The sequence below is a fragment of the Alligator mississippiensis genome, chromosome 3 (genome assembly GCF_030867095.1).
Source record: "Alligator mississippiensis isolate rAllMis1 chromosome 3, rAllMis1, whole genome shotgun sequence".
In the NCBI taxonomy this organism is placed as follows: Eukaryota; Metazoa; Chordata; order Crocodylia; family Alligatoridae; genus Alligator; species Alligator mississippiensis.
In genome coordinates, this window is record NC_081826.1 from 87,114,107 (window position 1) to 87,129,318 (window position 15,212).

General features: G+C 42.4%; 1 protein-coding gene and 1 long non-coding RNA gene across 2 annotated transcripts in view; one reads left to right on the forward strand and one right to left on the reverse strand.

Annotated features, from left to right (window-relative positions):
* LOC132249335 (uncharacterized) overlaps positions 1–15,212 on the forward strand; it is a 34,605-nt gene that overhangs the window by 13,551 nt on the left and 5,842 nt on the right. The window lies entirely within an intron of this gene.
* CABLES1 (Cdk5 and Abl enzyme substrate 1) overlaps positions 122–15,212 on the reverse strand; it is a 92,396-nt gene continuing 77,305 nt past the window's right edge. Inside the window, exons 8-10 of the mRNA XM_059724181.1 lie at positions 8,533–8,639; positions 7,290–7,497; positions 122–3,276 (exon numbers count right to left, since the gene is read on the reverse strand). Of these exons, the coding sequence (XP_059580164.1) occupies positions 3,136–3,276; positions 7,290–7,497; positions 8,533–8,639 (456 nt within the window). The 3' untranslated portion in view covers positions 122–3,135. The remainder of the gene's footprint in view (positions 3,277–7,289; positions 7,498–8,532; positions 8,640–15,212) is intronic.

The window sequence follows — 15,212 nt, forward strand, 5'->3', positions numbered from 1 at the left end:
GCATTTAATTTCTTTTTTTTCCACTTACAATTCTTGCAGAAGAATCGAAAGCAACAACAATTGCGAGAAGGAATTGGAAAGGGGAAACGAACAACAAAAAACCTCTACAACAAACAAGTGATAACATTGAATAGGTTTTTTTTACTTGCTGTTACTGGTAGAAAACAGCACTTAAAAAAAAAAAAAAACAAACACCTTTTTGTATGGTACATAATTTGAAATTATTATGAATGATATGGAATGGATTATTTCCCAAACTAAGTTATGTCAAACCTAAAATCATTTGTAAATCAACACATTACCATACAAGACAAAGGCAAACAATCAACATTTCTGTTTTGGTACAGATTTCCTCTATCATTTTAGCCTGTAGTTTTTTGGTTTTTTTTTTTGGGGGGGGGGGGTTGTTTTTTACAGGGATGGGGAGGAGGAGGACATACTACCCTTTGGCCTAATGATAATATATTGATCAAGCTTTGTGCTTTAACATTTACTATTAATATGGCTTTATATATAATGTTCTTAAGTGAACAGTGCAATATTTTCATCTTTTAAGTATTTATTCAACATTCAAACAATAGCTGAATGTTACTCCCAGTGAAAGGAGAAAGTCTCCAGCAATCAGATTTCATCCCACAAAACTTCTGTAAACCGTAGATTAGGGCTGGGTAGCAACACAGAAGACAAAAGATGACACAAGGTTTCAAGTGTCTCTAAGGTCTACAGCTATCCTTTACTTGATATCTTGCAATTGTGATTTGCTTTGTCCCTGAAAAACTGTAAAGTAACGTGAAACCCGAACTCCAAGGTAAAATAAAGTCTTACCATTATATAAGACTTCTGCTTAATTTTAGGAAGGTGTCAATAGGAAAAACTCTTTAATGGAAAAAATAATCTTGACTCTATAAATATAGGGACACTGGCAAGGTGGGAAGGACTAGTTTTGGACATGACAGCTATGCTTTGGTTTGTGGGCCTGTGTATGATGTACTGTCTTCTGCTCTGGATCTAAACAAGCAGGGTATTGAAATGCAAGATGTAAAAATGCTGCACCAGCTTATAACTTTCCAGTATTGCTTAAGAGATCAGAGCAAAATGGCAAAATCAAGGTTTTATTGGTGAAGTGGCCCGGTGCCAAGACCTTTCAGCAAGATGAGTCTTATGCCTCCAGTTTAGCAGTGGTGAAACTCATTGTGGAAGCACCATTCCATTCTCTGGTCCGCAAAACTAGAAATATGCATATTATGTAAAAAGAAAAAGTAACTTAAACAGGCTCAACTAGATCTGAGACACTAATTAGTGTCCCTTTTACACAGGACTGGGAAAAGTAATGCCTAACAAAAGCCCCATTTTTTCCTAGCCTGCTTTCACGACCTTCTAGATATGACAAAGATCTGTCAAAAGTTTTCTTCACATGAGGATTAACGGCAATGGGGTTGGAAGAAGACACTTGTTTAATTTTCCTGTCAAGACTTTTGACTTGGGCAATTCCTGGCAGAATGGAGGAAAATTAATAAACTGGTTAAAATGAAGGGTAAAAGAAAGCAAAGATTGGTGTGTTTACATATTTGGGTGTACCACTCCCATACCCTCTGTTCACAAGCCATTTCCATCCCACAAGCAAGCACTCCCAAATGTCTAGAGATAAGGCTGCAGTAGGAATTTCCTGGTTGAGATTTCTTTTAATATATTATTTGACCTTATCAGCATCTATATTCTAGGAATGTGAGGGTTGTCAAGTGAATCGGTATTGGAGAAGGTCAGACACGTGTATAATTATATATAAAAATAATTTAATTCCTTAATACATGTCCTTAAGCATGTTAGCATAGCATATATAATGCTGGAGAGCCAGAGTGCTTCTGTCCAGCTTTTCTGGTTTTCCAGCCAGAATCATGTAAGTTGCAGGAAAGAAACTGTAAAATTTCAGTACTGAAATGTCTAAAAGGTACTAGACCATAAGTAACAATTTAAATGGCCACTGATTTTTATATTTTGTAGTCAATTCCATTTAAAAATCAAAATTTATTAACATGCAGTGTCTCTGCTATCAAAGCTTTAAGACACCACTTATACTGCTCAGCCCTACTCCTGATTTTTTTTTTTTTTTTTTTTTTATATATAAAACACTGTTTAAGATTAGCACAATAAATGTGCTTATTAAGCACTCTAACATAGAGCACAGAAATACAACACTACAGAGTGCAAGTCTAGCCATCTTCACGGCAGGAAAAGTGCGAAAGTTAAAAATATGCATGTGGCTTAACACAAGATACTTTTGAAAAACATTACACGTACATCTCATACTAAATGCTTTCATCTTTTCACATACAAGACTAAAAATGTACAGTCAGCTGTTGACTCTTCTCTTGCTGTAGTAGTGTAGTCTTTAGAAAGGTAGAAGATGTTGAAAAACCAAAGATTAAAAAAAAAGGAAGTGTCCAAAAATGATCCCATTTATCACTTTTCCAGTAGTTATGTTTTGGAGTAAACATAAAGTCACCTTGATCTTCAACATTAGTAACTGATAGCCTCTGAAATAGTTAAGCCAGCCACCTGGACCAAAACCAATTCAGAGTCACACATACAAACACCCCACAGGAAAAAGTGCACTTCCAGTACCTGATACAAAAATAGATTGGCACACTCTCTGACACAGTGAAGATATCTTTGTAAAAGCTTTTTCACAATGTTATGAAGTCTTTTTGCAAGTTGGAGCAGGTCTGTAAAAAAGCACTATAAGAATGCACTCTACTATGCTTGCAGGGGGTATGTGTGATTTGTAGGAGGCAGGAATGGAGTCTGCTGTCATTCTTGTTCTTGCATGATTGATGCAGGTAACTACATGTACAATCTTGGTCCCCACTGTTGCACCCTGTTCCAGCATCAGTTTGTAATTATTCAACATGCACCTCTTCTTCACCTGCTCTGAGTAATTAAAGATACATAAGTTCATAAACATAAGTCTTAAGAACTTCTATGTAGTGTTCCCAATACGTTGATGGAAAAAACGCGTTGGAGAGAAGAAAAAATTTTGGTATCAAGTCCCATTTTTTGCATTTCCAGTAGTATCTGCAACTCCACAGAGCTGAGTGGAAACAGTTTTAACTCCCCTTCCAGGAAGGGTAGCCTATGCTAGGAGTTCTGTATCAAACGTCTATAATGTGGCATCACTTCATGTTCAGGCAGATGGAGAGCAAATTCCAAGGCCACTAACACTGGGAATTCAAAGGCTATCAGTTCTCGCCTGTTCAGCCGGAACTTCTCTTCCAGTTTCTGTAGTGCAGTAGAATTAAAAAAATTTTAGTGTATTAAGATACTAGTTCCTTAAAGTTTTAAACTGATGATAGTGTTAAGTTATAGCTATCTGAAAACATTCTGCTGTCACCCAAACTCTACTTCACTGCATATTCATGAGTCTAGCTTGGAGGCAGAAAGCTGTGGCATTTGCACTTGATCTAGGAGGGAGGTCTTCACTGACGACTTGTGCCCCCAGCGGCTGTGGGGGGTGGTGAGTGCTGACCAAGTGTCAGCAGTGGCCAGCAGGGATTGTGGACTGCCTGCAGACGCTGCTGGCAGTGCTGGCATCAGGGTGGCGAGCGATGGCAAGGGGATGCACTGCCACACTCAGGGTGCATGTGCACCCCCTACGCATTGCCCCTGGAGGTCTTGGTAGCTATAAAACAGGGGAGTTGGCCTTTGTCTAGTGGGAGATTACAGGGAGATGTTCCACCATCTATAATTGCAGTCCATATGCTCCCCTCTGTGCATGGGTTGCTCCCCTGATACTACTCCTGCAGACAAAACTGAGCCCACAAGGGCCAGAGAAGTGAGTCTCTGGGCTAGTGTCTTTTCTGAACTGATTGGAGGAGCTGGTCAGCCATGAGTGAGTATTACTAGGTCTCTCTGAGGAGCTCAGCCTGAGGGAGTGTAGAATCCCCACTAGAGGAAATGGGGCTTTTCACCAGGTAAGCTTGATCTGTATGAGAGAGATGGTGTCAAGTTTTGGGTTCTCAAATTGGAATAAAAGGGATTCTTTCAACACTGAGAAAACCCCTGCTTCTATAAACTGACCTGACCGTTCTGCATAATAGCTTATGATCTCTAGATGTAAAGTGACATTGATAATTACCAACCGATCAATTTGAGAAGAAAAATATTCAACTGTTTGTACTGAATTTCTTATTAGCAAAGCAGTTTGTTTACTTCACAAAATTTGGCTGGACATATTTGTTAGCAAGTCAGAGGGCACAAGCAGCATTTTCTGTCACTTAACTCATCTATTCCCTCTTAGCAGAAGAGCAAAAATTTGACATTTTCACCAGGGACTATGAGCCATGAGCAGCTATCAGAGCAAGGGAAGATTGTGCCTCACACTGAAATAAATGAATCTGGTATAATTTATTCATAATGTCTCATAAGGGGCCCCCTGCTTAGTGCCTACTGCTTTTGTTTTAAGACATGTTATCCAATACTGTGGGGAGAAAAAGGAACATTATTAAAAAGACCATTAATTCTTTAGAGGTGGAAGGTGCTGTCTGCATCAGTAATGAGACCAGTGGGCATGTCTTCACTCTAATCTGTGGCAAACAGCAGTGCCCTTGAAACATACTGTACTGCTCCATGTAAACTGCTGTATTTACCCAAATCCAAGCCTACTTAACATTTAAGACAAACCCCCAATAATTAGATTCTGGATGTACAAAATTATAAACTTGTTAATTTTCCATGTCCAGAATTTAATTATTGGAATGTCATCTTTAAATTTGGCCCCCCTCACTGCTGCATCAGGAAAGCTGCAGGGGGAAGAGGGGAATGGTGAGGAAAGCAGAGGCAAGTAGCCAAGTACAGGGGAAACTGAGGCAGGGGGAAAGAAGGGGTAGGAGGAAGCAGGGGGAGAAACAGGGGTGGAGGTAGGTGAGGGGGAAGTAGGGGCAAGGGAAGCAGACAGCCAGCTCACCTCTTGGTGCCTGTTCCCACACCACTGCCCTACCCCTTTTTGCCTCCCTACTTGCCTTCCTGCTTATGTCCCCCTTCCTTGCTGATCTGGGCAGAAGGGGAGCTCCAGTCACTTCTTCCCCATGCAGCAGGGAGCCCACAGCTGGCAGTGTCCTCCTTCCCTGCCCAGCTCCTCTTCCCCTTCCCTCCCCAAGCTGGCCAGGAGCAGGCTCAAAGGAAACTGTTCCCAGCAGAGCTGCTCTCTGTAACGCAGGGGCAGGAATGGCTCTGGAGCTCTGCTGTGCCTGCTCTAGCTGAGTTGGACTCCAGCGAGGTGCTGTGAAGGACTGCTCTGCAGGGTGCCCAGCCAGATGGAGCCCACAGCAACAGGGGGCAGATTCCACTTTCCCCGCCTGGCTCCCTGCCAGTAAGGCAAAGGAAGGGAGAAGGGAAGTGGAGATGGGTAGGGAGCAGACACTAGAAACAGGGATCTGCACATTGCTGATACTGTCCCTGTCCCATCTGGGCCCCATGCACAGCTACTTTTTGCAGCTCTGGGAACCTCATCTTGGAACTGAGTAAACACAGTAACTGCTGAACAGTCACTCAGCAATGCTAATTAGCTGCTTGCTGTACCAGGTGAACCTGGCTTCTAGTTCAGGCTGTAGCTTAAAGAGCAGTGTAGCTTATTGTAAATGTGCCCCATGTATAATAGAAGCTACATCATTCTCAAGTTGTAAACCTGAAAACTCTAGTTGCTAAATGAAAATAAGGGCATTTATAGATGGGGGTGTGGGGGGGGGGGGCATTAATTAGAGCAGCTCTCAAGATGCTCTAAAGCTCCCAGAGCATCATGTGTATCAGTTTCCCTGCACTAAAAAAATGGCAGCAGAGCTACTTTAACTAAAGCTTGTAGAATGAGCTTTAGTTAAAGTGTTCCTGCTGCTGTTTTTCAGCATGGGGACACTGATACGCGTGACGCTGGAGTCTGCTGGAGCATGGCAACTACCACTTCAGATTAATCGAGTCTGTTCCAGTGTGCTGTAATTGTGTCGGAGCAGCCTCCCTGCATGTGTATACGCACCCTAAACTACCAAGCTCTCCTGTTTAATTAGGGAAAAGTGGTTTTTTTTTGTTAAATACACTTACACTTTTGCATTTCACAGAAAACTTTCATTTATGTTCAAGTCATCTATGAAAAAGCAAAGCGAACAGCCAAAAGGTTATTTTTTCAATCCGTAATGTGTTCTGTATGAACACTTCCATACAACGGACACATCTTTAACTTCTCCTAGACCAGGGGTGTCTAACCTTTTTGAATATGGTGCCAGATCACGAACTTTTTATCACCCAGTGGGCTGGCGAGCTATGTTCAAAGACCTCACAGGAAGTGACATCACATCAGGAAGTGATGTCACGTGACCTTTGACACCAACGAAGTTGCAGGAAGTGACAATGAAATGGGTCTGGAAATGTGCATAGGTGTGTTGCAGCAGACAGAGCCAAAGCAGCTATTGGGATGTGCTGGGAAGCACACACACATACGCATGCACACATAGCCCCCATCCGCACTGGCCCGGCCCTGAGGCATCCCCAGCTCTGCGCGGCAACTTACCTCGTGCCTCCATCCACCACTCATGGAGGCAGGGTGTGGGCCATGCTACAGCTCCCCCAGCCAAATGCTGGGGGCAAGGGGCGGAGCCTGTCCCCAGCTTGTCCAATCGGGCACAGTTGGGGCAGCCCCACTGTGCACAGCCCTCAGGGCAGGTGTGGCGGGACCCAGCTCACTCATGAGCCAGGCCCCATGGGGGTAAGCAGCTCCCCTCCCCTTGCTGTCAGCTGGGGCCCATAGGCTGGCCCTGCCCGCCTCGCCGCAGTGGCTCCGCGCTCCGCTGCTGCGGCTCTGCGCTCCGCGGTGGCCCTGCTGCTGCTGCCACTGCAGCTCCGCGCTCAGCCGCTGCTGGTGTGGCCCTGCCGGTGCTGCCGCTGTGGCTCCGCGCTCTGCTGCCACGGCTCGTGCCAGCACTGCCGTGGGCCAGATAAAATGGCTTGGTGGGCTGCATGTTGGACAAGCCTGTCCTAGACACCTTTTGCAGCCATGTGCTGTCATTAACCATCTTTCACACCCAGGTGTGACCATGGAATTTCCTTGGGGCAGCTTCCACAATTGTGTACATGAAAATTTTATAGTAAAGAAATGTTCAGCTGCCTTTTAAATCTGGTATTGCCACTGGCAACCAAGAGAACAGCTAAGACCACTTGACTGGCATACTTTTCAGCTACTAGGAAATGCTTTATGGACCACAGTTTAGGAAGTTTTGCTATAGAAACTTTAGTCAAGAGATACTTACATCTATAAGATGCTTTACTTCATGTTTTCTGAGGTCACTGCCAATTTTGGCTGCTAGTAGGACACATGCTCCAGCACAAAGCTTTCTATTCTGCTTGTTCAACTTCCCCTTGAGTGCAAGCTTCTCAAAGTAGACAAAGGCCATGGCCACAGTGGGCTCCTCAAAACCGCACTCATCTTGAGCAAGTTTGCGCATCTCTCTCTTCAGACTGCAGAAAGAAAACAAAGTCCCAGAGTGGGAGCAGCTAGAGAACTTGCAGCAGGATACAGTCTCATAAAACAACTTTCCTTTTGAGAGACTTTCTTACTCAAGCAAATGGGCGGGGGGGAAATCCAATTTATTGTGCTGCTATCCTTATAGTCTGTTGAACATTATTTAGAATCCTTCAAGTGACCCAATAAATATCTGCTTCTGGAGTTTCATCTGAGTAGAGAACTCAAAACTAGTCATTAAAAGTAATTTAAATATTAACATCAAGTAACTGTGCAATCTAATTAACATAATTATTCTCCTTCTTTCTCCTTTGTTGTTTTGTAATGTTTCATATTTAAATTGTAGGCTCTTCAAAGTACCCTAGAACGGTGTCTAGATACTTGTATAAAAGTATCAACTACACTTTTAGGCACTTAAACGATAAATTTGAATGCACAAATGAAAATGCCTCCCTTCTATCTGTAGTTTTTCCTTTTTTATGGATCTTGCAGTAAAGTTGTAATTCTAGACTAATGTAGTAGAAACGGCAGTGATGGTATTAGTAAAGTATTGCAACTTCTCTGTAATACTGAATTAAGGGAGAAAAGCCTACCTATTAAACATTATGAAACTGTTGGGATTGCATCTATTAAAGTTGCCCGTTCCTAATGTTAGTGACACTATTTGGGAAAAGCACACAATCTAACGGTTCCTTTCTTCAATGAATATGTTTTTAGTATCAGTGGCACTGGGACTCTTCTGTCAGTCTTCTGCCTTTCATATTTTGGTGCATGTCCAGATTTCAGTACTTTTTACTCAACTGGCAAATACTCTCTCTATCCAGACACAAACTCTCAACCTTCCTTATCTTATTTACTCAGCTCATAAGCCAAAGCAAGCATGCGTGTCTTTTGAAGGTCATTGTTTCTGGAAAAAATCAATAGTTACTGCAATTCCCTTCACGTAACAATACCAACAGTAATTGTGCTAAAATCTGAAGTAGCTGCATGCTGCAATAGGGTTAAAACACTCATGACTGTCTTCACGGTACCTTCTTATTTTGCTGAGAGTTAACTTAATGTGAGGGAACTTCTCTTTGAAGGTCTCATTCATGTCCTTCTTGAGATCTGATGGCTTCACATAGTCAATTACTGTAGTCTGTAACAGATCAGTTAATATGGATCAATTGCTGCAGTCTATTAGATTACTCCAAAACAAAACAAAAAACCAACCCAAACCAAACAAATACTGTATGTCCAGTTAGGGGGAAATAAATCTGAATTAGTAAAATAAATAAATGAAACTTATTCTTGCTTTCTGAGAAGAAAGGACCTGAACTCTGGAATGGCTGATAAGCACGAGCAGTCACAAACAGCACACTTTGATGTTATAGTGAAGATATTTTCCCAAATGATATTTTCTCATTCAAACTATGTAAATGAAGGGAATCCAGTTAAAAACTAATCTTGTTGGACCAAAACAAAGTCATTACAGTACTCGATTTAATGGATTTGTGATTTAATGGATTTATGTTTTGTGTGTACAGCTCTCTTCAGTCCTGAAGCATATTTGCCAATTTCTCTCAAGTTTAACTTTTTAGAATTTGCACCAGCAGTTACTTTTAAAGTACCTATGCCATCCATGTCTAATGAAATGGATAATTACATCCCACCATTCTTTAAATATGCACATTCACAAGCCTACATGTCAGGGGATTTAGTTGTATAATTTAGCTTACAGTTAATTAGTAGGTAGACAAATGGGTAAAAAATGTTTAGTTGGTCTGTACACTTAAATATCCTTATGGCATCTCTCTTACTTTGAGACTCTCCTTTTCATCAAAGAAGCTGTGGTATAACAGTCTCTAAGTAGAAGGGGGGAATCTTCCTGTGAACTTCTTACCAATATGACAATGCTTCTCTCACCCTCCCTAAAGTAGATTCATAGATGTTAGGGTCGGAAGGGACCTCAATAGATCATCAAGTCCGACCCCCTGCATAAGCAGGAAAGAGTGCTGGGTCTAGATGACCCCAGCTAGATACTCATCTAACCTCCTCTTGAAGACCCCCAGGGTAGGGGAGAGCACCACCTCCCTTGGGAGCCCGTTCCAGACCTTGGCCACTCGAACTGTGAAGAAGTTCTTCCTAATGTCCAGTCTAAATCTGCTCTCTGCTAGCTTGTGGCCATTGTTTCTTGTAACCCCCGGGGGTGCCTTGGTGAATAAATACTCACCAATTCCCTTCTGTGCCCCCGTGATGAACTTATAGGCAGCCACAAGGTCACCTCTCAACCCTCTCTTGCGGAGGCTGAAAAGGTCCAGTTTCTCTAGTCTCTCCTCGTAGGGCTTGGTCTGCAAGCCCTTAACCATACGAGTGGCCCTTCTCTGGACCCTCTCCAGGTTATCCACATCCTTCTTGAAGTGCGGTGCCCAGAATTGCACGCAGTACTCCAACTGCGGTCTGACCAGCACCCGATAGAGGGGAAGTATCACCTCCTTGGACCTAGGTAAGGAAGGTAAGGCCTCTTCAAATTCCTTTGCTGCTTTGGCCAAAAATTCTCAGCTTGATAAGGGGCAAATGATTGTGATGGGGAAGCATATGTTTTCTTGTCTCTAACTGCTTTTGACTCAGCTAATCGACTGAATTGATAGGAGCTCTGACTTGAGCAGTGACAGGGCAAAAAAATGCCTGGCTCTGGTCTACCCGGCCCTTATTTCTCCTCAAAGTCAAGGGACAGGGACTTACAAAAGTGCAAACCTGGGTGTGCTGAGAGAGAGAGAGAGCACTTAACTTCTTGTGTGCTACAAGTACTTGGTCTTCTGCCCAATTCACCAACCAAACTATTTGTTGTTACTTAAGTACTTATTGTATGTAGTGCATCCTTCACGCTCTCTTTCTTTCCAAAAAGTCAGCAGTAAGGGGTTGTGTTTTTTTCCTTCTAACTTGTGCTGTTATGGCACGGATTAGTTGCTGCCAGCTTCTCCGAACAGAGTGAAGGTTGAGAGAGGTGCAGAACAACTACAAATGGATAAGCCTGTTTTGGTTCTTTTAGCCCCAGAGGATCTTTTAAAAGCTTGAGCCCAGAAGTATTCCATCCTCAAGGGAGTGTAACCCCCCTGAAAGGGACAGAGGCTGCATTAATTAGAACCATGTTCAATGACATAAAGAGGAATAAAAGTATAATTATCCTTTATTTCTAATGAGTTACTCAGAGACAATGGACAAATGCTAGAAAAGATCACATATCTTTCTGCTCTCTAACTGCACATCCTACAGCTGAAAGGAAGAGAACCAGAATTTTCCTGAATTTTTTTTCGTGGCTTCCAGGCAAATAAGGTATAGTTCATGGGTATTCAAAAATGTATTGAGATTTTTTTTATGTTCCCACCACTTACATTCCAGCTGGCAATACCATATTTTCTCACATACATGCTTAGGGATATAATATGTACCTGGGTTTTTGAAAGGCAGAATCAAGAATTTTTTTCCTGACCTTATAGTTGCAAAGAGCAGGGACAGAGCCTGATCTTTAGCTGACTTACCCTCCCTTTCCTACTTTACTAAAGGTGAAACCCTAGCTGCTGTTGCAGACTAGTCTGCATAGGTGGATCTATGACTTTGAAGAGTTAAGTCTCCAAGGCTATGAAATAGGAGGAGAGTGAGAGACCAGGAACAGCTAGCAGACAGCAAAATTGCCCTAAGAAAGGTTAGCTTAATTAATGGAAACAAAAGTTTTGTTAACAGATCCAGACTGAAGAACAATGAACCATAAAGTCAGCTGACACCCTCAGCTGCCTGAACAGTAATGCAGCAGATGCTGAACTGTGGAGCAGGAATCAAAGCAAGGTGCTTCTATCATGGTCAAAAAAATCAGCATTCCCCACTTAATATACACACACCAATTTTCCAGGAAAGGGTGCATGTGTATGAAAAAATATGGTATTTTAGAGAGTAATAGTTATCATACTGAAATTAACAACAGATCTATTGCCTGCTCTCCTACAAATCCCTGTCATGAAAAGAATGAATTCACAATGGAAGCCTGTTTTGCTGTTGACAACATGATCTGCAATGTCAGTGCAAATCCTTGGAAGGGCTGGCATCAGTCCTTAGGTAATGGTAGCTATTTATCCTGGCAAGCAATCCTATATTCAATGAGGCCCAACAAGTGCAACAACATACTAGCATCTTAAATGCATGGACAAGTGACCACCAGGATGCTCCTCTGCTTTTGATCATGAATCTGAGTTTTGTTGTATGCCAACATGAGAAAATGTATTAGGGAGACCTGATTCCATATGCAGCCTCCCTATCCTTCTCAATGTTTCAGCAGCTACTAGAGTCCCAGCAAGTTGAATCAGAAGAAAACAAGCCATACAGATTCCTTTAATTACTGTTGTAAGAGAATCCCTGCAAAACCAGACCTGCATAACTTAACTTAGACCTGTGGTTCCCACGTTTCTGAAGTAATAGACTCTTGTGAACCTTCAGAATTTCTGGTGGTGGACCATACACACGGGCTTATTCTCAAACTCAACTGAAAGGATCACTTACTATGGCCCAGCAGACGACCAGTGACCCACAGATTGCACTTTGGGAACTACTGACTTGCACCATGTTTTACTGCCAGGGCAGAGAAACATTTGACCCAGTGTGAGTGAAAAGTGCAGATGAGGCATACCACATGCTTCATGTCATTACTGTTAATTTCTCTTCTCTTTAAAAGTTCAAGTGAGGATGCTAATCACTACTGTGTATGAGACTGTTGCAAAGAATCACAAAAGGGAGGACACCCTGAGTGCTATAACAAAAGAGCCTCTTCTTTGGTTTGGGACAGTGACCCCTTTGTCCCTATGGGTTTATTACTTGTTGCCTCCCTCAGCACTGCTCCCTGCCCCCTCTCCAGTACCTTCCCTGTCTGTTGTATTCAAAACACTCTTCTATTTGATATACTTGGTGTTCTGTACACATCTTTTCACAGCATCTGATAAAGTGAGCTCAGGCTCATCAAATCTTATGCTATAATTCTCTGATTAGTTAGTCTATAAGATGCAAATCTACCCTGCCTTCTTTGGGACAGCTGTATATTTTGACTTTGCTTCTGTCCCAAAGTCACGGTAAAAGACTATTATTACTGAATCAGTCAACAGTGAAAGAAAGCAAAGCTATGGAAAATGTGAATTCATGTTTCCATGGGCAACTGGTGCCACCTTAGTCAGGCTGCCGCTGCAGGCCACACCCTGCGCCAAATGCCAGGAAGACTATGGTGCTGCTGCTGGCCTCAGTCTGCAACGGCAGCCTGCTGAAACCTGGCACGCAGATCCAGGGGCCCACACTCCCTGGGAAGAGCTAGGGGAACTGAACTGGGGAGCTGGGGAAATGTTCAGGTGATAGTGATACTACTTTTGCTTTGAACAGTTTGAGGTGCATTTCACAAAAAACCCTGCAACTATCTCCTTGAAACCTGGCAGTCTTCATGCCCTCAGAGGGGGCAATTTTCATTTGAATCAGGCAAGAAATGACAAAGTTTTAGGCATTTTGGTGATTCCCCATTTTAACAGCATTGAAACTTCGAAACAGATTCAGCTGAATCGAAACAGGACAGTGATTTGAAACATAGAAATGAATCTCTGTCCCTCTGAAATACTGAATCTGAAACATAAACGAAACATAGCTGTTTCGCACAGCTGTAGTAGTTACTAAGCTTAAACCTAGAAATGGAAAACACCACACTATAGCATATGAGCTTTTATCTTGATCTTTCAATATCCAGCAGGAAGAAGCAATCACAGTTATAATTGGGATGAAAACACCTGAGTGCCATTTCTGGTTTAGGTAACAGGATACATTATCATGTTCAAACAGCGCCTTAAATCAGAGGCCACTGTCTCAACTTGTTAGTGCTGTGATGGATAACTAAACCAACTATGCTTTTTCCTGAGAATCAGAATTGCGTAACTTTTTTTTTTTCTCTGCTTGTTGGCAACACCTAGAGAGCAAGGGCTTGATACTTGCACATTGGAATGCAATGTGCACAACCTGTATCTACATGGCTAACTCTGCCCACAGGTGATTCAACCTTACAGGATGGTACATGGCAGTTTGCCATTGCCTACAATTCTGCAGGGAGGAGCACCCCCAATCAACGGTTGATGGCAGTCTGCTGATGGGTACTTTGGAAAGTACAGCTAACTTCTAGATACCTTGGATGCTTTAAGTCACCTCCTCCATAGCTGTTTTTGACCATCTACTGGGAGGGATTAGGTTTCAAACACAATGCACACCCCACCGCTTCAGCTGGACTTTCTGACACTGGATCCTTGGCTATGTTCTGCTGCAGGAACACAGGGACTAAGAAGGTAGCCTAAATGTAAGATTACTTTTTACCACAGAATACTATTATTAAACCTACTGATCTGCTGCTGCTCTACTGGTGTAGTGGGGACTTCCAAAGTACAGGAGCTTGAAGCCTATTTAATAAAAGATAACCCATAGTTTTAGAGGCAAAACCTGACATCAGTCATACGGACCAATAATTTTCAAAATGGGGTAGGCAGTGCTTTGCCAAGAGGCACATGCCTAAATGTTAACAAAGGTGGTGGAGCTTCTGTTTGGTAGTATTGTCATGTGTTGACATTGGTGTTGATGCACTCTTCTGGAAGAATGAATATGCAGAGAGATATGTTAGGTGCAGGGATTATGAGCAGTAGTATGTTGCAGGTAATGGGGTATGTAACCAAAAAAGGCATGAAAACCACTGGTATAGACAATATAGCTGACTTGGAAGCAAGCAGAGAGGAATGACAGCTGAAAAAAAGGAGAGGAAAAAGAACTGTGACAGAGTGATAATGTGCTGAGGTTTCAAATTTTCTTTTAGGAGAGGGCTAGGGACCTTTCCTGTGGAACATCTTGGGAACATGGATGCAATCTTCAGTACTGGAAATGATGGCACACCTCCTGTCCCTTCCAGCTTTTGCCTCTTGCTCTTCCTGTCCCACTTCCCCTCTCCCAACCTTTTTTGTATTTGACCCATGCCTATTTGCTCTTCAAATACATCCCTGAGCACAGCAGCTTTCATTTGTCACAGATAAACTGCTACATCAGATTGAGTGGATTTTCTCTGTCTAAATCAATTCCTGCAGCTGAGTGCCACAGGAATTGCCTCTGCTGAAAGCTCTGCCTCGGCTAGGACTGATCAGTGCTGATGTTTGCAAAGTGCTGGAACATTGTGAAGAGCTTCCCTGTGGAAGGAGCAGATTGGAGGACTCTCTCAAAACATGCATACTGCAGCACTATATAGATCATGCTGTCTTCCAGTATCAAGGCACTGCCAGCATTGTAAATGCCTAACACCATTGGCTACATTAACAGAGCATCAGACTTCTGTAACACTGCAGTAGCAGCCTGCCTGGTCTGGTACACACAAACTTAAGTTCGCTAGTTCAGTCTATTTTTTTTTTTTTTAATTTTATGGCATAAACTATTCAGAAAGCTCATTAAATAGCATTTATCCACTGTCACTGTAACAAAGGTCTGAATAAGTATTTCAGTTACTTATGTATGCTCCTTTGGATGGTAGAAGACAAATGAACATCTTAATCTACAGTAGCTGACAGATACTTGGACAGCATAATGAATGTTTGGGCCAAAGCCTGGAAATCAGTTTGTTTTTTGTTTTGGATATTTTTGGGTTGTGTGGTTTGTTTTTTTGGGTTTGTTTTTTGGTTTTTTG